This window comes from Protopterus annectens, chromosome 3.part1 (genome assembly GCF_019279795.1).
Source record: "Protopterus annectens isolate FY-2018-M chromosome 3.part1, PAN1.0, whole genome shotgun sequence".
In the NCBI taxonomy this organism is placed as follows: Eukaryota; Metazoa; Chordata; order Ceratodontiformes; family Protopteridae; genus Protopterus; species Protopterus annectens.
In genome coordinates, this window is record NC_056732.1 from 296,456,103 (window position 1) to 296,480,101 (window position 23,999).

Sequence of the window (23,999 nt, forward strand, 5' to 3'; positions counted from 1 at the left end):
CCAAGTTCACCGATGACTGCAAACTGGGAGCCATAATTGACTCTCCGGCTGACACAGACATCCTCCAAAAGGGCCTTACTAAGACGGACACCTGATGTCAAAGTCATGGCCACAAACTAAATGCCAAAAAATGCATAGTCATCCCGTTTGGGAAAAACCAAAACACCCACGAATTACCACATAGGTGGCAGCCCCCTTAATACAGAAGAGGTAATAAGAGATCTGGAGACCCGGGTAGATAGTAATCTCTCCTTTGACAATCATATTGCCAAAGTAGTTATGAAATCCTTCTATGTGGTCCATCTAATTACTAAAGGGTTTGCATCTAGAAATAAAGAGGTTATAGTGCCCCTCTACTCGTCACTCATTAGACCCATCATAGAGTACAATGCCCCATTTGGGATGTACCTCACAAGACACTTCCAACAGTTGTAAGTACCTCACCAAGAGGATTACTGGTCTCAAATGTATGTCCTATGCAGCCTGACTGAAAAAACTCAGACTGTACTCAGTGGCATATAGCTTACTCAGAGGTGATCTCTGCCTGACTTACAAAGCCATGTCCAACTCAGAATTGATGGACATGCTCCACCTAAAAAAATCCAAGTCACTGCGAGCCACGCGGTCTAGTGAGCTAAACCTCATCACAACAATAAATAGAACATGCTGGAGGGATAGATTCCTGTCACAAGAGACTCCCCGTGCTTTGGAACAAAATTCCAAATTACATCAGGCAGAGCCCCTCACTAACGCTCTTAAAGAGAAACCTTGACAAGTGGATGGGTAACAGAAAATACACCCCTGGGATCACTTCATTGGCTCTGCTTGACAGAGGATCAGTTAATTAATCAATGGGGTGGCGAAAGCAGACACACTCTGGCTAGGCTTATAAATGCCCTCGGGCAGATAGCCTAGTACCTACCTATGAGCCTATAATCTTGCATCTCCTTATTTCTACATACATTGACTGCCAAAAATGTGTCATCCATAAAAATCATTCAACAGCGATGCAGTGCCATATCTCCAGTTGGCTTGAAGTTGATGATGCATACTGCTCTACCTCTGTTTAGCTTGTTGCTCCCATTTGTGAAATGTAAATTTTCTTCCAGTTCCTAGACAGTATCTTGCTCTGTGTGCAGTTTCATTTGCTAAAGCATTTGACAGTAAAATAAGACTAGAACTACCATGCACAGCAGGAAACCTCATCTTCTTAACAGTGGAAAGTAGGAAATCATCAGTGAATGAAATCCAGCAATAGTTTTTATTTATTTTTAATTAATATTTATTATTCTTATTTTTAATTAATGTCAGTGGCTGGGATCCTAAGCCAGCACCAGACCCTAGGCAGCTGGCTAGGCCACCTTTTGCTAGATCTGGCTTTGATTGTATGGGTCTGACTACCTAAAAATACTATATGTATTGTAACCCACCTGCAGCATGGATTGCCTAAAGGGAGCACTATAGTCAGTCACTGGTTGTCTTGTCAGCACACGTGTCAATAATGCTTCCTTCTCTGGGCTCGTTAATGAAATACACAAAGTTGTAATGAAACAAATCTGTTCCCACTTTACTCCTTGTGTTTCCTGGAAATTAATAAGTAATCATATCTTATTTTGCATTATTTCAAAATAGACATTACATACAGTACAGCTTGGAACTGAACTTCTTATTCTGTATGTGCTGGAATTCCAAGCTAATTTAGCAAATCACAAGCAAAGTCTTTCCTCACACTTCTCACTTCAAGTGTGGCTAGTATTCTTACCAATAATTACTTCTTTAACTGGTCATTCGCTATTAAAACACTAAACCTTGTAGCCTATAGACAGGATCATTATGAAAATAATAAAGAAAGACATATTAACCAACAAATTCTTGACCCAAGCCAGTTCAGTTTTGTCAGTGGCAGATTTGGCAAGTTTAACCTGGACAACTTATTTGAAAAGGTTACTGAAGAAATACATGAGGGAAAATTAGTCCACACAACATATCTAGACATCACAAAGACATTTCACAGCATCCCAAATTCAGGCATTGTTGATAAACCTTTCAAACTAAATGTTAATTCCTATGTAACAAGTTGAATAGCAAAGTAGCTCACAAGTAGAACCCAGTAAATTAGAGTAGGGTGCTCTGTCTCCTCCAAAGACACCTCACTAGTGGTGTATCCCAAGTTTCAATGCTAGGGCCATTCCCCTTTGACATTTACTCCTCAGTGGTCAAAGTAAAGGTTAAGAATTTATGGCTGACTAAGTTTGGAAATGACTGTAAACCTGGTGCCATCATAAACTCTCCAGAACATGCAAAGATTCTCCAAGAAGGCCTTTCCCAAACAAATAGCTGGTGTCATAACCATGGACTAAAACTAAATATCAAAAAAATGTATACTAGTCTCTGTCAGCATGCATGATGTCTCCTGTAACTATTATATCGGGAATACACCCATGAAAATCAATCCAGTAGTCAGGGACCTGGAAGCCTATGTGGGCAACAAACCTTTGATCACATACACTCACTACTGTGCAGCTTACTAGTAAGGGTATGGTGTCTGGGTTCAGGGATGTGATCATTCTATCGTAGTTACCACTTAGGCCAATCATTAAGTATAATGCCTCTTTCAGTGTGTACCTGTCCAAATCTAAATACTTAACACAACCTGAATATCCACAGCACTTTCTCACCAAGAATGTCAAGGCCCTAAATCACAAAAACTACACTGACTGTCTCAGACCCTTATCCATTTTCTCAGTTTCATGCAGGCTATTGTGGGGCAATCTCTGCCTTGTATTACAAAGCCTCAACAGACTCTCATTTTTACTACACATCTCCAAGTGCAACAGTGGCATAAACACCTAGTCATGACATCTCAATTCCTTCTACAACATAAATAGAACATGCTGGAGGGAGAGATATGTGTCACAGAGACTACAACTTGTTTGGAATCATCTTCCTCTCCATGTAAAACAAAGTACTTCCCTTACTCTATTCAAATATAATCTGGATGAATGCATGGGAAACTGCAATTCACCCCTGGTTTAGCACCCTTTTCCCTTATGGATAGGGGTAACATGTAAATGTTCTGACCAGGCATGGTTTACTCATACTTAAATTATGAGGGCTAAAATTTTCATGGGAAGGCAAGGCTAGGCTTGTAAAGATCTTCATGGATCAATAGCTTAATAAGTTCATAGGTTCATATGTATTAAATCATGTCAAATTTTAGATACCTTGATCTGTTGCAGTTACTATTTCAAAAACATTGTTATTAATATGAAATTATTGCCAATACTCATTACTATACGAACAAAGTGCTGTATACTAGAGGATGTGTGCATGTTTCCCACTTCCTTTTTTTAAGTATTTTTACTACTATCTTTGTGCATAGGGGTGTGCTGTTATGCTTTTGCTGCCAAGCCAATTAATGTATTATTAAAAGAAAATGTTAAAACACATTTCCCATAATTCTGCCCCAATAATCATCAATGACTCAGAATATAAATCTCACACTGAGTCTTCCACAGTGCAAGTGTATTACATCATGGCATTATGTAAAAGCTGTATCTGTTGTAACAGTTCTTCAGATATTAACATTCATATGCAACATTGTTCATATTCATAACTTAAATGAGAAAGTTGTATTAACAGCCTGGTCTGTATTGCTGCTGCTGGTACGATTCCTGTGATATCAGCATTAATATACAAAAAAGGTCTGATATTTACAAATGCAGGAATGAACATTATATAGCTCAGTATGTGCACATATAACCCACTACTTTTTTGCATGTAGTATAACCCTGTTTGGGCACAAGAAAAAGAGATTGCCACAATAATACACTGCAAAATGTTAAAAACAACTGTGCCATCTGGACCTCACAGTAACAAAATGCAGGTGACTATCCATATAGCTATTCAGTTACACATGCTGTCAGCAGTGACTCAGAGATACCATGAATAACCTGCTGTAGTGGATATGCCCACCCTGACTAGACTTCCTAATATCATGAAGAAATGCCACTGATAATGTATCTCATCTTGTTGCATGCAGCAAATCCAACTGCTCTTTCCTACACAGGGAAATTTAGAGCAAACATTCATTACAGTTTTGTATTATAGTATGTTGGTAGCCATAACTCTAAGGGATGCTGATGTTCAAGTAGTGTGAGCAAAGTAGTCCTGAATGAGTAGTGGAAAGAAGAAATGGCCACAGTAATGTACTGTAGGATAAGAAAATTAGCCATAGCCATAGTATGGATACCTATACCAACATAATGAAATGCAGGTAATACTTCATATAGTTATAGCTTTACATTTATTCCCAGAAGTAAGTCAAAGCTGCAGTGACTTCCAGCTGTAATGCATACATTAACCATGACAGATTGGCTGATTGAGACAAAAGTGTCCAGCATGAATGCATTTCAGCTTAATAAAGGTAATAACAAAGACTCACAATAACACCACACACTGAACATAGTAGTGATACATTTATTTTTTTCTATTACCTTTTATTTATTATGATGATTAAGAGGCTGTGAATGTCAGAAGTTGAAATATACTACTGAGTCCACTGTGTCTTTTACTCTCTTTGCATTCATGCATTGCAGACAATCAAATAAATGGTTATTTATTGGGGAAGCAGTCAATGTATGCAGAGGCAAAGGGCAATTACATCATCACTGAAATGGTTTGTTGAGGGCAATGTATGGATAGGTGAGCAACAAGATGAAGTACATTACTGTGGCCATTGTATTTTTCATTTTTATAAACATTATAAGTATAAAGTGTAAGCAGTTATCTGTTTTGGGAAGCAGGATATCTGTGAAAGCAAAGGGTAAATATATGATCACTATCAAGCAATTATGAATACTGGCAGTTGAAGAGAAGTGGATGTATTTCAGAACTATTTGAAACACATTACTGTGTTCATTATAGTTATGACTTCTTCACAATCAAAAAGGGTGTACTCTTAAAAGGAGCCAATTCAACTGGGACATTATGAGTATGAAAGAAGCTTAAATTCAGTGTTCTGTTACAGTTTACACAAATAAGGAATATACAACTCATGTTTAGCTTCCAAGTTGTTACTTTTAAATTAGAATTCTTAATGCAAATATCATTATATTTAGTTTGCAATAAAGATGAATATTTTTATGTAATATACAAATCTTACCTCTGAAAGCAAAACAATTATTTATTCTTGAAAGTGACGTTTTGCAGCATATAAAAGGTTTAGACAAGGTAAAAAAGAAAAGATGAAAGTATTAAAGCATTTTAAGAAATTCAGTTTTAGTGTACTGGAAACTGTCAATTTGGAGGACTTTTCAGGAAATTATAAGTTATGGCTTGGTATGGGAAGTGTGACAGTGGTAAAGTCTGTAGTTGGAGTGGGAGATGTGTTTAAGGTGGAGGTGGGATTAAATCAAGGATCAGCTCTGAGCCCTTTCTTATTTGCAATGGTGATGGACAGGTTGACAGATGAGATCAGACAGGAGGCTCCATGGACTATGATGTTTGCAGATGACAATGTGATCTGTAGTGAGAGTAGGGAGCAGGTTGAGGAGACCCCGGAGAGGTGGAGATATGCTCTAGAGAGGAGAGGAATGAAGGTCAGCAGGACTAAGAATATGTGTGTGTGAATGCGAGGGAGGATAGAGGAATGGTGAGGATGCAGTGAGTAAACTTGGTGAAGGTGGATGAGTTTAAGTACTTGGGATCAACAGTTCAGAGTAATGGTGAGTGTGGAAGAGAGGTGAAGAAGAGAGTACAGGCAGAGTGGAATGGGTGGAGAAGAGTGTCAGGAGTGATTTGTGACAGACGGGTACCAGTAAGAGTGAAAGGGAAGGTCTACAAGAGGGTAGTGAGACCATCTATGTTGTATGGGTTGGAGATGGTGGCATTGACAAAAAAGCAGGAGCTGGAAATGACAGAGTTAAAGATGTTAAGATTTGCACTGGGTGTGACAAGGATGGACAGGATTAGGAATCAGTATATTAGAGGGTCAGCTCAGGTTAGACAGTTTGGAGACAAAGTCAGAGAGGCGAGATTGCATTGGTTTGGATATGTGCTGAGGAGAGATGCTGGGTATATTGGGGAAAGGATGCTAAGGATGGCTTTGCCAGGTAAGAGGAAAAGAGGAAGGCCTAAGATAAAGTTTATGGATGTGATGAGAGAGGACATGCAGGTGGTTGGTGTGACAGAGCAAGATGCAGAAGACAGGAAGAAATGGAAACAGATGATCCGCTGTGGCGACCCCTAATGGGAACAGCTGAAAGAGAAGAAGATAAGGTATGGCTTGAGTGCCAAGAATCTTTCTGTCAGATTAGGTTAAGAGCTGACAAATATCCTGGACTCGGTGACCATATTAACATTAAATGCTTCTTGTCAGCATTAAAGTTTTATATAGTATCCATTCTGCCTTAAATCTGATACAATGTATTTTGGTTCAGGCACTTTTTAACCTACTGTTACTTAAGGACAGGCATTGATTAGTTGTTTGCATACCACATGACTGTTTTGTCACCATTTTTAAACAGTAATGTAGAACAGAGCATGTGTGCTGTATTTTAAGAAGTGTTTCAAGGACCGAACATGCATATAAATACCGAGCACGTGCAGATCTCAGTGCCATTTTGATAGTTTAGTCAGAAACTGAGCATGTATGAGTGTAACAGCTAGTTTGTATATACATTTACTTAAGTTAAAGTTAATAAGCCTCAATCCTGATGTGTTTGTACATAATAAAGCTGGTTGAACAGAACCCACGGAGTCTCGCCTATTGTATCTTGACTAGACTCAGTGACATGGTGTCAGAACCGGGATTCCAGAGACTGCTCTCCACAGCTACGAGGTGCAGTGTTAATAGTGAAGGTAAACTAAGAGAAACGAGCATGAAATAGAGCCAGAAAATAACCAAAGGTAATGAAAACTTGTATGAATAGTTTATTTTATAAAAAAGATAAAATGGAACAGTACAAGGGCACAAACCACAATATTAAACAAGCTAGAGGCATGAAGTTTCTTGATTAAACAAAATGTTTAAAATTAAGAGATTTGATAAAACGAGCATCAGAAAAGTACATAAGGGGTTTGGAATTACCTCAGAATTGCAAAAAGGGCATGTTTAGAATACAATGAGCATGTCTAAAGCAAAATGGGCATTTTTAGATTAAAACGAGCACAAGAAAAGTATAATGGGCACGGAAAGAGATTAAACGAGCAAAAACAAATATAAGGGCAAAAATGGCACATTAAGCATAAATGAAGCAAGGCAACTGCATGTTTTGGCAAAGTGCTGTGTTTTGCCATAACTACTACTTCGTATTGTATTCAGGCCATACCTAGAGTTATTCAAAGTATCTCAAAGTGTGTAAAAGTGCTTACACTGTGTGCTTATTACTGTGCATGTATTCTGGACAGTTTATTTGTGTGCAAAGTGCAACTATTTCAATAAGTACAGTCAAAGTCCAGCCATTTAGAAAAGTTTCTTGTGCTGGGTGTGTCTATTCACAAAGTGCTGCTATTACAGAGTATTTCTTGCACTGTAAAGAACTGTCTAGCAAGGTACCGCCATTTTGGAGAAGTTTCAGTGTGCCATGTTTATTCACAAAGTGCAGTTACTTCAAAATGTTTCTTACTCTAAGCTTCTTCTGCCCAGTCCATTTACACAGTGCAGTTATTTGAAATGTTTCTTAAAATGACGATAAATTACTTTTGCAGTACAGTAATTTCAGGAGTATTACAGGGCTCAAGAGACTTATTTTGCAAAGTTCAGTTATTCAGAGGCTTGTTGTGCTATTGGGCATAGTTATGAATACTAGTTTAAAATTCTGGTATATGAACTGTATATGTATGTGTGTTCGTGCATATTTGCAAAATCTTTCACTGGTATGTGTTAATACGTCAAATGGATTTTGATAGCCCTCACCACTTGTGTTTGATCAGAATATTGCAGAGAATTGGAGAACATTTGAGCAAGAGTGTGATATTTTTATATAGGCAGCTTATTCTGACAAAGATGCATTCATTTTCCTAGACCTAGCTGGGTTACAGGCCACTGAAAGAGTGTTCATGTGTGTATGCACCAGCGGTATATGAGGGAGAAAGTAAAAACCTCCATATTGTTGTGCAGGCTGAATCAAGAGAAGACCCTGAGTGTTTGTAATGCAAATTGAGAGAAATGTGTAACCCCCAGACAAATATTACATTACAGAGGCATTTGTTTTACACAAGAGATCAGAAACTAGGGGAGCATTTTGCAGCTTATATTACTGACCTGAGGAACAAAGCTAAAATGTGTCAGTCTGGTGATTTAAAAGATGAGATGATAAAGGTCAGGCTTGTGTGTAGTATTAATAGTGCTGCTGTGAGAATGATTTTGCTTCGTGACAGTGATTTAATGCTAAGCAAAGCTATTGAGATTTGTCAAATCCATGAAGTTACAGAAAGGCACACAATTATGCTTGCAAGTCATAAGAGCATGTTTTTGACAGGCTCCAGAGCAAATGTAGGCTGCATGCAACACATGGCAAACAGAACCAGGCCCAAGCACGTGGCAGCCACAGCTCCTGTGGGTTTCCCAAAGAAACTACGTAGTTTTCCAGCAAGTTCTAAGACTAGTTCAGTTAAAGGAGCATGCTCAGTGCAGTATCAAAGTGAATCGGCAAAACCTAAATCTAACTTTATAGACAACTGGCGCGATTGTGGTGCCACTCATGAGTCTAAAACCGAGAAATGCTTGGCAATTGGTCAGCAAATCCACAAGTGTAAGAAATGGAACCATTTTCAAAAGTTGTGCAAATCAAGTAAACCTCACACAGTTATAAAGAAGGGTCACTCAAAAAAGCAAGCTGATCATATAGAGAGCTGCAATCCTATTTTCTATGTAGATAGTGTATCAGTAATTGGTGGAAAGGTTGATGGAGTGAATTAGTTGGCAAAGAATTGATCCAGCAGGTCCTAGTTATTTGGTGATGCAGATTGAGATATGCTGACCAAGTAAGATAAGCTCTTGTAGGACTTAATTTCTCAAGGAATGGAAGTCTTAAGTAAAAGCTGCCATATAGGACCTTGCATAGGATGGAATATAGCAAGAGGGCTTTTAGTCTTGTGAACATCTTCGAGACTTGTTAGGTTGAATGTAGTGATTTGAGGGCTACATGCTGAAGTTGAAACAGTATTTAATGATGAGCCTAGAAAGGAATAATTAGAGAGATACTATGACTTTTTGGTTCTGGAAGATATTTCCTTGGAAATTAATTGGGCAGTATGAATGACTTCCTGATTGACATGGTTGTCAAAGAAAAGCCTGCTGATGATGAAGGTCCCCTGCTCTCTAATGACCTTATCAGTTTTCTAAAATATGACTGTACTGAACTTGTTTAGCATTCGGTTTGAGCCCATGGTCAGTACCCCAGGCACGGATTGGATCTTGCTCTTGCTGGAGTATCAGAAAATCAATAGGGTAGTTAACAATAGTGCCAGCTTGCTGTCCACAATAGACTTGGATAGCCAAATGTCTTTTGACATCTGCCATTATGTACAGATTTAGATGACAAAGAGGAGGAGTCCTGAGACTGAGTTCTGTGAACACCACAAATGATTTTCTTCTTTTGGAAGAGATATTAACAGCCATCACTGTCCGAGTTCTGTCATTGTGAGTTAGTTGGCTGTCTGTCATTTCACAGAGGGGTTAATGTTGTCAGATACGCTTGTTGCTATAGCCACACTGGAGAATTGTGTCATAGCTTTGCCAGGTCTAGTTAGGCATTGTGGGCAGAATGGCCCTTGTCCAAAGCTTCAGTAGCTTTGCCATAAAAGTCGAGTAGGTTGAGAAGACAAGACCTAGCCTTTGTTAACCCAAATGGAATATGATCAAGGTATTGAAGATTATGTCATTTGTTGTGTGTAAGTTCATCTGTGATGTGTTTCACAGGTACATACTAAGCTAGCTGTCCTTGCGGGCCATTTTAAACCTAGACAGGTTCCCTTTTGTGCTTGAAGTAACCTATCCCATTTGGTTATAGACTGACTTGCCTATCTCATTGTCAATAATTACAATTACACCCAAGGAAAATACCTGTGATCATACCATAGATAATTTGAGGAGACCCATGCATGAGATAAGGCATTAAGGAGCTGTCTCTGTCCATTAGTAGTACAGAGGGCAGTCCTTGAGTACGTTTTCTGTTTCTCATCCATTGATTTAATTTCCAGTTGAATATGGACAGGGATGAACTTTGTTTTATGTGGATGGGAGGTATATTCCACAGCAATGGTTTCCTCTGCCTGTCTCTCTAAACCATTTTATTGATGTTGCAGAAGAGGTTTAGAACCCTAGACAGAGTATTTCTGATGCCATTTAACTTTGATGTGCAGTAAATCGATCAATAATGTGCTGGAGGATGCCTTGTATGGCAGACATGGGTCACCTTTTAGTGGTCTGTGGGATGCCGGGTACAGTGATGGCATCCTTAGTCACTCCATGTATGACTTGTTGTTTAGGTCTTGCATTCTTTTAATACGGTTTTTCTTTGTGTTCTCGGCCTTGTATTCTTTTAGGGAGGTGTTTCTGTGCATTCCAGTTGTTGAATGTGTCCAGACAGATGCCAAAGGGGCCATTATACTCCCCAAATGATGTTAGCATACTGCAAGAGTGTCTCACGGCAACAAATGACTGGTGTCAAAGCCATGGCCCGTACTGATTACTACATCAACGACAATCCCCTAAGCACACAACCTGTGGTGAGATGCCAGAGTACTCAGGTTGACAACAATCTTACATTTGACCATCATGTGGCGGCAGTGGTCCGAAAAGCCTTTATTTGGTACATTTCATAAGTAAAGACATTGCATCCATGAAAATAAAGGAGGTTATTATCTCTCTGTACTCCTCCCTCATTAGACCAATTGAGTATAACACCCCATTTAGTATGTACCTCTTCAAACACCTGCACCAACTGGAAAGGGCAAAGAGGTGCCTCAGGAGACTCCATGGCCTACAACACCTGTCCTGTATGGACAGGCTGAAATATCTGTCATTCTGCTCAGTATTGTGCAGATTGCTCAGAGGTGATCTGTGTCACACCTGCAAGGCAATTTCGGACCCTGCCCTACTAGAGATGCTCCATATCTGTAAGTCTAACTAATCGCACATTACCCGCTTGAAAGGCCTAAATCTAATATGCAACATCAACAAAACCTGCTAGAGACAGGTTGGTCTCCCAGAGGCTGCATTGTCTCTGGAATGGGCTTCCCAAACATGTCAAATGGAATACTTCGCTGACCCTCTTAAAGCGCAACCTCGATGAGTGGATGGAAAACCACAAATTTGTCCCAGGGGTTCCACCTGGGTCCCTCATTGACAGGGATGACAGGTGCTGACTGAGGTTTATTTTTTTGTGGATAAACTCTTGGCTAGGCTTGTAAGGGCCTCAGGGCCATTAGCCTAGTAACCTCCTATGATCCTATGGTGTGTATATATGGATCTACTGCTTTTAGTCGAATAACATTTGGACAAAAATGATTTCAGGCAGCCCAATTCACCGAAAATGTATTTCATTAAAACCCATTTCGTCAAATTCCATTTGGTCGAAAATGGAATATAGCCCCTACCCCAATGCAGTGCGACCCTGAGTGAGAATATAAAGTTAGGTTAGGGGGGGTGTGGGGGGCACAGCCCCACACATTGGGGGGGTGGGAGGCATACCCCCACATAATTGCAGTGTATTCAGTATTATATACTTGTGTATCCATTAAAAATACATTGAAACATGTGTCAATAAAAACTAGTTGCATAATGCGGGGGGCTACGTCCCCACACCCCGCAATGTGGGGGGCTGTGCCCCCACCCCCCCTAACTTTATATTCGCACTCCAGGGTCGCACTGCAGTTGGGAAGGGGCTATATTCCATTTTCAACCAAATGGAATTCGACCAAATGAGCTTTCAGTGAAGTAGGCTGCCTGAAATCATTTTCAACCAAATGTAATTCGACTAAAAGCAGTAGACCCATATATATATATATATATATATATATATATATATATATATATATATATATACACACACACACACATACATATACACACACGCACACTTGTGTGTGTGTGTGTGTGTGTGTGTGTGTGTGTGTGTGTGTGTATATATATATATATATATATATATATATATATATATATATATATATATATATATGAGTGTGTATGTGTGTGCATGCATGTATTTGTCCATCCACAACCCCTTTCCCCATTGTTCCACTTAGGGTTGGGTTGTCACTTCAACTAAAATAAGAAGTTATGTATCTACCATAACGTTCCATGTTAGTTGTCTTCTTCTCGCCTTCTTTCTTGCTGGTTGGTTTGGGTTCTCGGCCATCTTCAAAAGCTCAAGAGCTGCTTACTGGCTCGAGGCCCCCCTATATCCCATGATGCCTGGCGCTAGATACCCAGATATCATTTGGCAAGTCTAACTGCAGACATAATAATAGTAATAATACAGGAATCCTGTCCTAGAATGCATAAATCCTACTGGAGAGACTACTAGTCAGAAGGAAGGAATAGCCAGAGAAGACTCAGCCAGTGAGAAAAACATAAGGAACTCTTCTCAATCTACTAGGATAGGGGGATGGAGGGTGGGACGCAAGAAAGAAGGCAAGAAGGAGACAACTAACATGGAACGTTATGGTAGGTACATAACTTCTTAATGTTAAGTTGTCTATCTCGCCTTCATACTTGCTGGTTGGGACAGCGTCCCTAGCACCTCAATCCTGGAAGGCTCATCGGAACAGACTCTTCAGAAAGTACAGTTTTGTACCTACCATAAATGTAGATGTCCGAGAGACATGCAACTGCAGTCGTAACATGTGGGTTGTCCTGCCTCAGGCAGCCCTCGGTCGGCTGGATTCCAAAGTCTGGGTCCGACGTCGGCTGATGTCGCATTTCTCTCCGACGTCAGAGCGGCTGGAGTATATAACGCCATTTTCTTCAGTGTTTCTTGCCCCAGATGCCAGGTGCCCTCCAAGGAAGGCTGTAATCAAATTGGAAGACAAAAACAGGATTCCAAACAAATACATGAGCAATAAAACAAATACACCATAACAGATATCCCCAGCTAAGAGAGAGAGAGGGATAGGAGTGGACCCTAAGCATAGAGGGGTATGGAGGGAGGGAAAAACCCGACTGCAGTTGCATGTCTCTCGGACATCTACATTTATGGTAGGTACAAAACTGTACTATGTCCTTCAAGAATGCAACTGCAGTCATAACATGTGGGTAGAATACCATAGCTTAGCTGGGGAGGAGGTATGCTCTAGGAAAGAGATGGTGTGGCAATCAAACCCTGCAGGACTGCCGAAGCAAAGCCTGCTCTGGATCTGGAGTATAGGGGGAGATTGTAGTGTTTTGAGAATGTATGCACTGAGCTCCATGTAGCAGCTTCTAGAATGTCCTTTGTAGGCACCCCTCTTAAAAATGCTGTAGAGGTGGCTGTAGCTCTGGTGGAATGTGGTCTGACATAGGCTGGAACAGTCTTTCCATGAAAGGAATAACAGAATCTGATGCAATGTCCAATCTATTTAGAAACAGTCTGTTTTGAAATTGCTTTTCCTTGGACTGCAGGGGCGTAAGCTACAAAAAGCTGTTCAGACTTCCTACTGGCCTTGGTTCTGTCCAGGTAGTATCGAAGTTGTCTATGAATGTCCAAGGTATGTAAAATCCTTTCCCCCTTATTCTCAGGATTGGGGAAGAAGGCAGGCAGATGAATGGCTTGATTTAGAGAAACCCTAGATACCACCTTTGGCATAAAGGTAGGGTAGGTCATTAATGAAACCCTGTCTCTGTGGAAAATAATAAAGGGTGGTATTGCCATTAGGGCCTGAAGTTCCGAAACCCTTCTTGCTGAGGTAATTGCCAACAGGAAAGCTGTTTTCCATGAGAGAAATTGCAAGTCAACTGAAGCTGCTGGCTCAAAAGGAGGTAGAGTCAGTTTTTCTAAGACAAAATTGAGGTCCCAGGCTGGCACTGGGGCCTTCCTTGGTGGCTTAATGTTCTTGATTCCCCTGAGGAATTGCCTTAGTAAGGGGTGAGAAAAAACAGGAGGATCAGTGTTGTATCTGGCTGAAATAGCAGATGCATGTATTTTTATTGACGAATATGAGAGGCCACTCTGTAACATATCTGCCAAATATTCCAAGATAAGTGGGATGTTCAGCAATGATGCATCATGCCCTTTGCTGGTATTCCAATTGCTGAATCTTTTCCACTTTGCTGAGTAGACCTTTCTGGTGGATGGTCTTCGAGCCTCTGTTAGTATCCGCTGAACTTCCTTGGAGAGAGGTAAGTTGAATGTATTTATGGGATCTCCCAGGCTGTTAGCTGCAAAGTTTGAAGGTTTGGATGCAGTGTTTCGAAATTGTGCTGAGTCAAAAGTAGAGGCCACTGAGGGAGGGCCCACCTCCTGTTGTGACATATGCTCCGTAGTAGTGGGTACCAGTGTTGTCTTGGCCAATCCGGAGCTATTATGATTCCCTTGGGCTTCTCTGCTTTGATCTTTAGTAATACTGAGGTCATCAGTGGCAGAGGTGGGAATGCATAGATTGCTAGGGAGTTCCAGTTGAATGAAAGAGCATCTATTTTCCAAGCCTTTGGATGGTATGTCGTTGTGCAAAATTTTGGTAGTAGATGATTGAGGTGAGAGGCAAATAGGTCCACTTCTGGCTTGCCCCATGTCGAAGTGAGTTGTCTGAAAGCCTTCGGATGCAACCTCCACTCGTGTGGATCTGTGAAATTCCTGCTTAGGCTGTCCGCCAACACATTGTCTTTTCCTGGAACAAACTGTGATTGCAACTGGATGTTTAGACTCAGTGATTTCTCCCAAAGCTGCATTGTCAGACTGCAAAGGGGATAAGAGTGAGTGCCCCCCCTGCTTGTTTATGTACCACATCACAGTGGTGTTGTCTGTCCATATCATTAAGTGACCTTGCTGGAGTTGGTTTCGAAAAGCCTCGATAGCATACATTACTGCCAGCATTTCCTTTTGATTTATATGCAGATGTGTTTCCTTTGGAGACCATTGTCCTTGTATACATCTGCCTTCCATGTGCGCCCCCCATCCGAGGTCTGAGGCGTCTGTAGTCATGGTCTGTGTTATCGGTGGTTTTTTGAATGACAAACCTGTGTTTTCCTGGCTCACCGAAGCCCACCATAGGAATTCCTTTTGTAAGCATGGGATGAGTGGTATGACTGTCTCCAAGTTGTTGCTGTGCTGAGACCAAAAGCTTTTTAGGTACCATTGAAGCTTTCTCATGTGTAGTTTTGCTAATGGAACCAGTAGGATGCAGGATGCCATGTAACCCAGGGCCTGTAGGACTCTCCTTGCAGTCATCTGGGTGAGTTTTGCTAAACCTTTGAAGTATTGAGTTAACTTCTCTTGCTTGTCTTCTGTCAGGTAAGCCATTTGAGAGGCTGTGTCTAGTTTGGCTCCTAAGAAGATTATTTGCTGGGATGGCTGCAGTCTTGACTTTTGGAAGTTGACTGTGTATCCCAGAGCTTGAAGTAATCGTATGACATATTCCAGATTTTTTGTCAACATCAATTTGTCGTCCGCTTGTATGAGGCAGTCGTCCAGGTACGGGTAAATTTGTATACCCTGGAGCCTGCAATGAGCAATTACTGAAGCCAGGCATTTTGTAAACACTCTGGGTGCAGTGGATAAGCCAAATGGCAATGCTGAGAATTGATAATGCTCTGGCCCTGCAAGAAATCTGAGGTATCTTCTGCAACTGTGTCTGATAGGGACATGCAGGTATGCCTCCTTGAGGTCCAGAGTAATCAGCCACGACTCCTTGCCCAGCATGGGAAGGAGTTGCTGTAGAGTCAGCATTTTGAACTTTGGTACTATGAGAAAGGTGTTTAATGCGGACAAGTCCAGTATTGGTCTCCATTGAGTTTCTTTTCTTGGAACAAGGAACAGTCTTGAGTAAAATCCCTGTTCTTGTTCTTGTTGTGGAACTCTTTCTATTGCTTTCATTTGAGTTAGCAGAGATTTGCTTGATAGCCTCTGCCCTTTGATGTTGTGGTAGATTTGGCATGCCTTGTTTTCTTGGTAAGGTATGAAAATGAAACCTGTACCCTCTGTCTATATTGTCCAAAATCCATTTGTCCTTTGTCAGTCTGTGCCAGTTTTCTGCAAACAGAGATAATTTCCCGCCCAAGGGAGCTTCCAGTTGTTCCCTGGTAGGCGGTAGTAGAGGAAAGTCATTGAGATTGCGGTTGTTGGGCAAGAGAAACCCCTGCGTCACCTCTTTGGTTTCCTGGCTGCCATTGACGTCCCCTGTAAGAGCCTCTGTATTGGCCTCTTCCTCGGCCACGTCTGTTCTTACCCCTTTGAAACTTTTCTGGATTAGGAAAGGACCAGTTTTTTGAAGGCCAATTCCTACTGAATCTGGGGGGTTGAACCTGGAGGAAATCCTTTACAGTTTGAACTGATTTTGCTTTTTCTTCGATGGTCTTTAGTACATCCTTAGCATTTGCACCAAAAAGCTTGTTCTTTTCCAAAGGTGCATCCAGAAGCTTTGCTTTTACATGATCTGGTAGAGGTTGATCTTTTAACCAAGCATGTCTTCGCATCACTGCCCCTGTCATAGCTGCCCTACATGAAGCTTCCAGTGCATCATATCCACACTGCAGGAAGTGATTGCTTACTTGCTGAGTGTTATGTACAGCTTCCTGCAAAGTCTTCCTGTCTAAAGTATCAGGAGAAGCTAGTGATTTTTTGTAAATCTTCTAAAAGATAATCCTGATATTGGAACATATGAAAAAGGCAATTTAAAGCTCTCATAGATAAGGTAGTGGAAGTGTAAACCTTTTTACCCCATCTCTCTAATGACCTTGCTTCCCTGTTGGAGGGCAAAGGATTTTTTGAGGTGGAGGCTGAAACTCCTTTAGGCCCCTGTGAAATAGTTTCCAAATCAACAGTATGGGCCCTGAATAAATGGGAATGAGTTTCAGGGACCCTGTAATACCTGTCTGGCTTGGCTGGTGCAGGAGGGAGAGTATCAGGGGTAGCACTAGAATCAGAATACAAATCATCCAGAACATCAAGTACAGGAGGAATAGCTAAGGGCCTGTGCTGAGGCTTCTTAAGGAAAGTCCTAAGGCGTTTCCTGGAATCAGAATATTCCTGGCCCTGCCACTTGAAATGTTCCCTCATGGTGTGCAGAACTTCTCCAGAGGAAATATCCTCAGGTGGGGAGGCCGAAGGTATGGAATCTTCTGCATCTGAGTCCTCATAGGTCTGGAAGAGCTCTTCCTGGCTATCAGAGTGGACAGAGCCCTCAGAGTCTTCATCTGAAGGAGTAGGGTCAGAGGGTTCAACCCGGGGCCTTTTATCAGGAGGAGGCTGGGATGCTCTCTCTGGATGGGTCTGCGAACCTCTAATCATGGAAATTAAATCAGCAGCCATGGACATAATTTGTGTCTCTGGAGTCGGCTGAGGTAAGGATCTAGAAGTAATATGCTTTGTTTTGCTGGCTGCCTTAGCCCTAGTGTAGGCCTTAATAGACATGGCCATAGGAGGCCTGGCAGCTCCACGTGCAGGAGTGACCTTGTCTACAGCAATGGTCTCGGGCATTTCCTCGGTTTCGGTATCCGGAGGAAAATCTACAACTGGTGTCGGAGTAATGTCTGGAATCGGAGTCGTCGGTAATGCGGTGTCTTCGGTTCGGAGCGGTGGAGAGACCGTCTCAGAGGGAACCGGAGCACTCGCGCTAGGTTTTGGCGTGGAATCGTTAGTAGACGTGGGCCGAGGAAGTCGGTCCCGGTCTTTTCGCTTTTTGGGAGTTTGCGATGTCGGAAGATCCGACGGCATGGTATAAGCAAATTTATCGCCGAAAAAATCTTCAGCGAACTCCGCCCGGCGCCTGAGAGTGCGCTTGTTGAAGCGAGCACAGGCTACACAGGCCGAGACGTCGTGGTCTGGGCCCAGGCAAGGGAGGCAGTAAGAGTGGAAATCCTTATGAGGTATTTGTTTACCACAAAAAAGACAATTGTTAACTTTTTCAGTAATTTCTGACATCGGCTGAGGCAAGAAAAGGTCCCCAATGGGGTACTTAGCTTTTTTGATGACTTCGGTATCGTAGAATACAGGAGCTGACCGACCGGCACTTGCAAACTGCTTCTGCTTCGGGCACCGCGCGGCAAGAAAGACTGGGGAAAATGGCGTCGGCTGATGCTTATATACTCCAGCCGCTCTGACGTCGGAGAGAAATGCGACATCAGCCGACATCGGACCCAGACTTTGGAATCCGGCCGACCGAGGGCTGCCTGAGGCAGGACAACCCACATGTTATGACTGCAGTTGCATTCTTGAAGGACATCAGTGGAACCAAAATCAGCTCTGCTCCTGGAGGCCACGTCCAGCTTATAATGTGAAATAAAGGTATGAGGATTGGCCCATGTAGCTGCTGCACAAATAGTTTCCATTGGCAATCTTGCCTGAAAAGCCACTGAAGTAGCTAGAACTCTAGTGGAGTGACCTTTTGGTTTAGCAGGAAGCTCTTTATTCCTTAGCTGATATATAAATGTAATAATAGATGTCAACCACCTAGATAAGGTTACGTTCGACACAGGTAGACCTGGTTTACCCTCAGCATAGGACAGGAACAGCTGGTCTGATTTTCTGATTTGCTTAGTTCTATGCAAGTAAAAACGTAACTGCCTATGAACATCCAACTGATGCAATTTGTATTCCGCCTTGTTGGAATAATTTGGAAAAAACACAGGGAGATCAATAGACTAATTCAAATTATTGTCAGAAGAAACCTTTGGAAGGAAGGAAGGAAGGAAGGAAGGATTAGTCCTGAGAGAAACTCTGTCATTGTGGAAAACTAGAAAAGGAGGGCGAACACAAAGAGCCTGAAGTTCAGAAACTCTTCTGGCTGAAGTAAATGCAACCAGAAAAAGGGATTTCCAAGAAAGAAACTTCAAAGAACAAGAAGCTGCAGGTTCAAAGGGGGGCAGTATCAGGGAAGCTAAAATAAATTTAGATCCCACGGAGGCGGGGGATCTCTCACTGGGGGCCTGAGTAAAGTAGTCCCTTTGAGAAAAGCTTTACAAAGCTTATGGGACATAATACTAGTATCTGATACACCTGTATGAAAGTTTGAAATTGCAACTAACTGAACTCTAATCATGGCAGAAGAAGATCAAGCATGAAAAAGTTCCACTAAAAAATCCAAAATATGGTGCACAGGGGCTGAAAAGGAATCTATATTCCTAGCCTCTGCCCAGAAAGAGAAACGTTTCCACTTACTGGCATAAGTCTTTCTAGTGTAGACTTATGCGATGATAAGATGATTTCACGCACCAAGTGGGAGATTTTAGGAAGCCTGGCTAAGGTCGGAAGTGGAGCAACCAAGCAGTGAGCTGGAGAGACTGAAGGGATTGGTGCAGCCCACCTGACTGATGGATCAGGAGGTCTGGAACTGGGTCCAGGGTTGCTCCAGAAGGTGATGATGCAGGAACGGGAACCAAATTTGTCGAGGCCAGTAAGGGGCAATGAGGATCATCTTGCATCCCAATGTGGTAGCTTTCTATATTAGTTTGGGAATCAGGGGAAATGGAGGGAATGCATAAAGAAGTCCCTGAGGCCAATCATGAACTAGAGCGTCTCTGGGGGAGTGTCCAGGAAGAGGGAGGAGAGAGACAAAATTGTTGCACTTGCTGTTGAAGGGGGTGGCAAAAAGGTCACAGCAAGGCTGACCCCATTTGCGGAAGATTTGGTCCGCCACTGTCTGATTGAGAGACCACTCGTGAGGCATGAGAATTGCTCTGCTCAGCCTGTCCGCTATAACGTTGGACTTCCCAGGGATGTGCGCTGCTATCAGAAACCGTTGGGAAGAGATCGCCCACTGCCAAAGTCCGAGTGCTTCTCGACAGGGGTAGGACCTGGTTCCGCCCTGCTTGTTGATGTACCACACTGCCGACATACTGTCTGTTTGAATTGCAATGGTCCCGGTGGGAAGAGAGTTGTGAAGAGCTTGCAACGCCAAAAGCACGGCCCTCATCTCCAAGACATTGATATGCAGATGGTACTCATGAGGCTGCCAGGTGCCTTGGACTGTTCTGCCCTGAAAATGCCCCCCCCACCTGATCAGGGAGGCATCCGTGGTCACCGTAGCCACTGGGGGAGGAAGAGCAAATGGTCTGCCATGGGGTACTGATGGGGAAACCTTCCACCAAGCAAGTTGGTTTTTGCATGTTTGTGTGATCATTATCTTGTGAGACACTGGAAGTTGCTGGAAAGACCATTGGGTGAACAGCATCCACTGAAGAATCCTCATATGAAAACGAGCAAGGGGAACTAGTATGATAGCCGCTGCCATGAGACCCAAGGTTTTTAGGATGAATCTGGCCTGAATTTTTTTGCATCCTAATAAGACCTGCACATGTCAGCGAATGTCTAGCACTCGGTCTAATGGAAGTCTCGCTGACATGTCCTTTGTATTTAAGTTTGTTTAAAGGTAATAGACTGACAAGGCGACAATGCAGACTTTTAGAAATTTATTGTGATGCCTAGTTTGGAGCAAGTTTAGATGGTGTAGTCTCTGGCTTGCAGCAGGTGATGTCTGGTGGTAGCAGTAAGGAGCCAGTCGTCTAAATATGGAAACACCTGGAATCCTTGCCGTCTCAGGTGAGAGGTAACTACTGCCAAACATTTGGTGAACACCCTGGGGGCTGTGGTGAGACCAAAGGGCAGAGCTCTGAAATGATAATGACTGGCTCCCAGCCGGAAACGGAGGAATCTTCTGGAGCGTCTGTCCATTTTGATATGGTAGTGCGCGTCCTGAAGATCTATGGAGCACATCCAACTGTCCTGACCCAGAACGGGTAAAATGGACTGTAGCATGACCATCCGGAACTTCCTTCTTTGAAGAGATCTGTTTAGTCTGCTGAGATCCAGAATGGGTCTCCAGTCCCCTGTCTTTTTTGGTACCAAAAAGAACCTTGAGTAAATTCCAGATCCTTGCTGGTCTGCTGGGACTGGCTGAATGGCTCTTTTTCTTAGCAGTTTTGAAATTTCTTGAACTGCTTGATCCCTTAGATTGGGTGGAATATCTGGAAGGGATTTGTTGGGAATGTAGGGAGTGTGAAAGAAGGGGATTTTGTAGCCTTCGGGTATGATAGACAGTACCCATTTGTCTTGTGTTATACTTTGCTAGGCTTTCGGGTACAGCAATAATCTTCTCCCGACTGCATCCGAAGGTGGACAGCCGGGCAGCACTTCAGGGATGCTAGAAGGGCTTTGTCAGAGAAAGATTCTCTTTGGCCCTGATTTTGCGGACCCCCTCTGCCCCAAGGGCGGCGTCTATTGTTGTTCCCTCCTCTGCCCCTGGAGGGGAACTCTCCACGTGTGTCAGGCATGGCTCCCTGGGGTTTCCGGAACCACATCTTCCCACTCTTCTGACTCTTGGGATATGGTCTTGAAGGAGTGGAAAAACGGACTCCCACAGCAGAGAGAGTCTTGCCTTCCTGCTCACACCTGGTAAGGGTATCCTTCACCTGTGGACCAAAAAGAGCAGAACCATCAAAGGGGGTGTTGGTGAAAGATGCCCTTAAGGGTTCCGCAAAGTTACATAACCGCATCCAAGCATGCCTCCTCAAGGCCACGCCTGTGCCTGCGGCCCTACTCGCACCAACGGCTGCATAAGAGATGAGCCGCATGGAGGAGTTTACTACCGAATTAAGAGTCGCCAGCTGGGAGGCAACCTTAGCCTGGGCCCCCGCAGCTGATGGATCTTGAAGGGTATCTCCTAGCTCTTTAAGGAGATCCCTTTGAAGGCGGGTAAAGTGGCACAAGTAGTTCAGCGACCTCATGGAGAAGGTCGCTGAGGAAAACATCCGCTTCCCATATCTGTCCATCATCCTAGATTCCTTATTAGGGGGATGGACAGACGAAGAACTTTCAGCCAACTCCTTTTTTGTGGCCACTGCTACCACCATGGCATCAACGGGAACACCCTCCATCAGAAATTGCTTGTCCTGTGGTGCAGTTATAAATTTTGTGGGTCTTTGGGGGGTTGGTTCCACTGTGTCTGGGGCTGACCACACCTTCCGAGCCACCACAGACATCAGTGGATTAAAAGGCGGAGACACCCAGGAGGTGGAGGGCCGGGAACCAAACGTGTCCATGAATACAGACTCATCCTCGGAAGGGTTAAGGGTAGTCCAGTTCCCCCTCTGCCTAAGTATCTCAAGTATGTCTGAGAAAGAGACGTCCTCAGAGGGGGATCTCAAGGACCCTTCCGAATCCTCTAAGTCGGTATCTGAAGTGACAGACTCAGGGGAGTCAACATGCTTTCTCTTGCATTTCCTCTTTCGAGGGGGATCCTCTGAATGATTAGGAGAGGCCATGGAAGAGGGAGATACACCCAATGGGGTGCCCTGGAGCGCTTGTTCCCCACGCTTGGGGTCTGGAGAAGGGGCAGAGGCAGACGCAGGCACCAGGGGGGGAGGAGCCGATGAGGCTGATCGTGGGACTGACTCAGAGGCCAGCACACTCCTCATGACCTCGAAAGCGCCCCTTCCCGATAGGGGAGAAGGCTCCGGCTCCGAAGAGACCGGAATCCTTCCCGGCACAGAGAGAGACGGCTCCGAAGCCAATGTAGGAGCTAAACTCACCTGCGCCGAAGATCCGAGAGGGAGAACGGGGTCGGACAAGGGTCCGATGCCACTCGCCCCCTCGGAGCTGACGAGGGAGTCCCGGCACCCAGATCCCTCCAAGGATGGCACCATGGAGGCGATCGGAGCCGACGACGGAACCGAAAGGGTAGGTATCGGCACCGACGGTTCCACGATCCGAGCCCCAACGAGCTCCAGCTCCGAACTCAAGGGATGAATCGAAAGAGGAACTACTGCAGACAGAGACAGGCGGAGCCGAACCTTGATGAGGGGGGCTGGATAACATTTTAGCCAGGGCCTGCGATTTTAGAAGCCTGCCCACCCCTCTCTCCAAATCGTGGTCAGATAGTCTAGAAGACCGAGAAGAGTGGGATCCGTGACTTCACTCCAACTGTAACAGAGGTGACCCTGGAGCTGAGCGTATCGACTCTAGGGATGGAGATCTAGAGCGTTTTCGGCTCCCTGATGGTTCCGACACCAAAGTCGGGGCCGACTGGGATACAGGTACTTCGGTTCCAGCCGGAACCGAAGTTGAAGCAGACGCCACGCCCGATGACGGCTCCAAACTGGGAGCCGACGGCTTCGTTGGCTTAGAGGGATTCACTGGCTGGGCCTTAGCCGGTGACCCTTCAGGTTTGAGCAAACCGCTAAAGATTAGCTTATTCCTACGCTCCTGCAGGAAAGGCATGGCACACCGAACAAGAGTCCTGCAGGTGTAGGGCACCCAAACAGTAGACACAAGAAGTGTGACAATCTGTCAGTGACATCTTCTGACAGCATGAGTCACACTTCTTGAATCCAGATACTTTCGTATCTTTAGACATTCCTGTAAAAAGGAAATGTCAATCACAGAGAAAAAACAACAGAAGGGAAGTAGGTAACTACTAAAAAACACACGCACTCAACACAAGTTACCACACCCTCACAGCACACACACACACACACTATATCTAAGAAATAGTAACTAAACCTGCTGATATATAACAATTTCTAATAAAACTACTATACTGAAGAACAAGGATTGAAGAAACAAAAGGGGGGGGGAACTCTCTAACAAAAAACGAGTTTCCGAGGGAAAGGAGACTAAATTACATATAGCTAACTAGACCAGTAGAACTACTATAACTATAACTACTATAACACAAAATTTTTATAAAAGCTAACAATAAAATAGAAAAATATGACCTGAGCCAACAAAAGCAACCTCGCAGCAGAAGCAGCAAACGAGATCTGGGTATCTAGCGCCAGGCATCATGGGATATAGGGGGGCCTCAAGCCAGTAAGCAGCTCTCGAGCTTTTGAAGATGGCAGAGTCGGAGCCGAGGATCGGCTC

General features: G+C 43.5%; 1 protein-coding gene across 1 annotated transcript in view; it reads right to left on the reverse strand.

Annotated features, from left to right (window-relative positions):
* Positions 1 to 1,464: 1,464 nt before the first annotated feature.
* LOC122797661 (leucine-rich repeat serine/threonine-protein kinase 2-like) overlaps positions 1,465 to 23,999 on the reverse strand; it is a 485,842-nt gene continuing 463,307 nt past the window's right edge. Inside the window, exon 8 of the mRNA XM_044066201.1 lies at positions 1,465 to 1,583. Within this exon, the coding sequence (XP_043922136.1) occupies positions 1,465 to 1,583 (119 nt within the window). The remainder of the gene's footprint in view (positions 1,584 to 23,999) is intronic.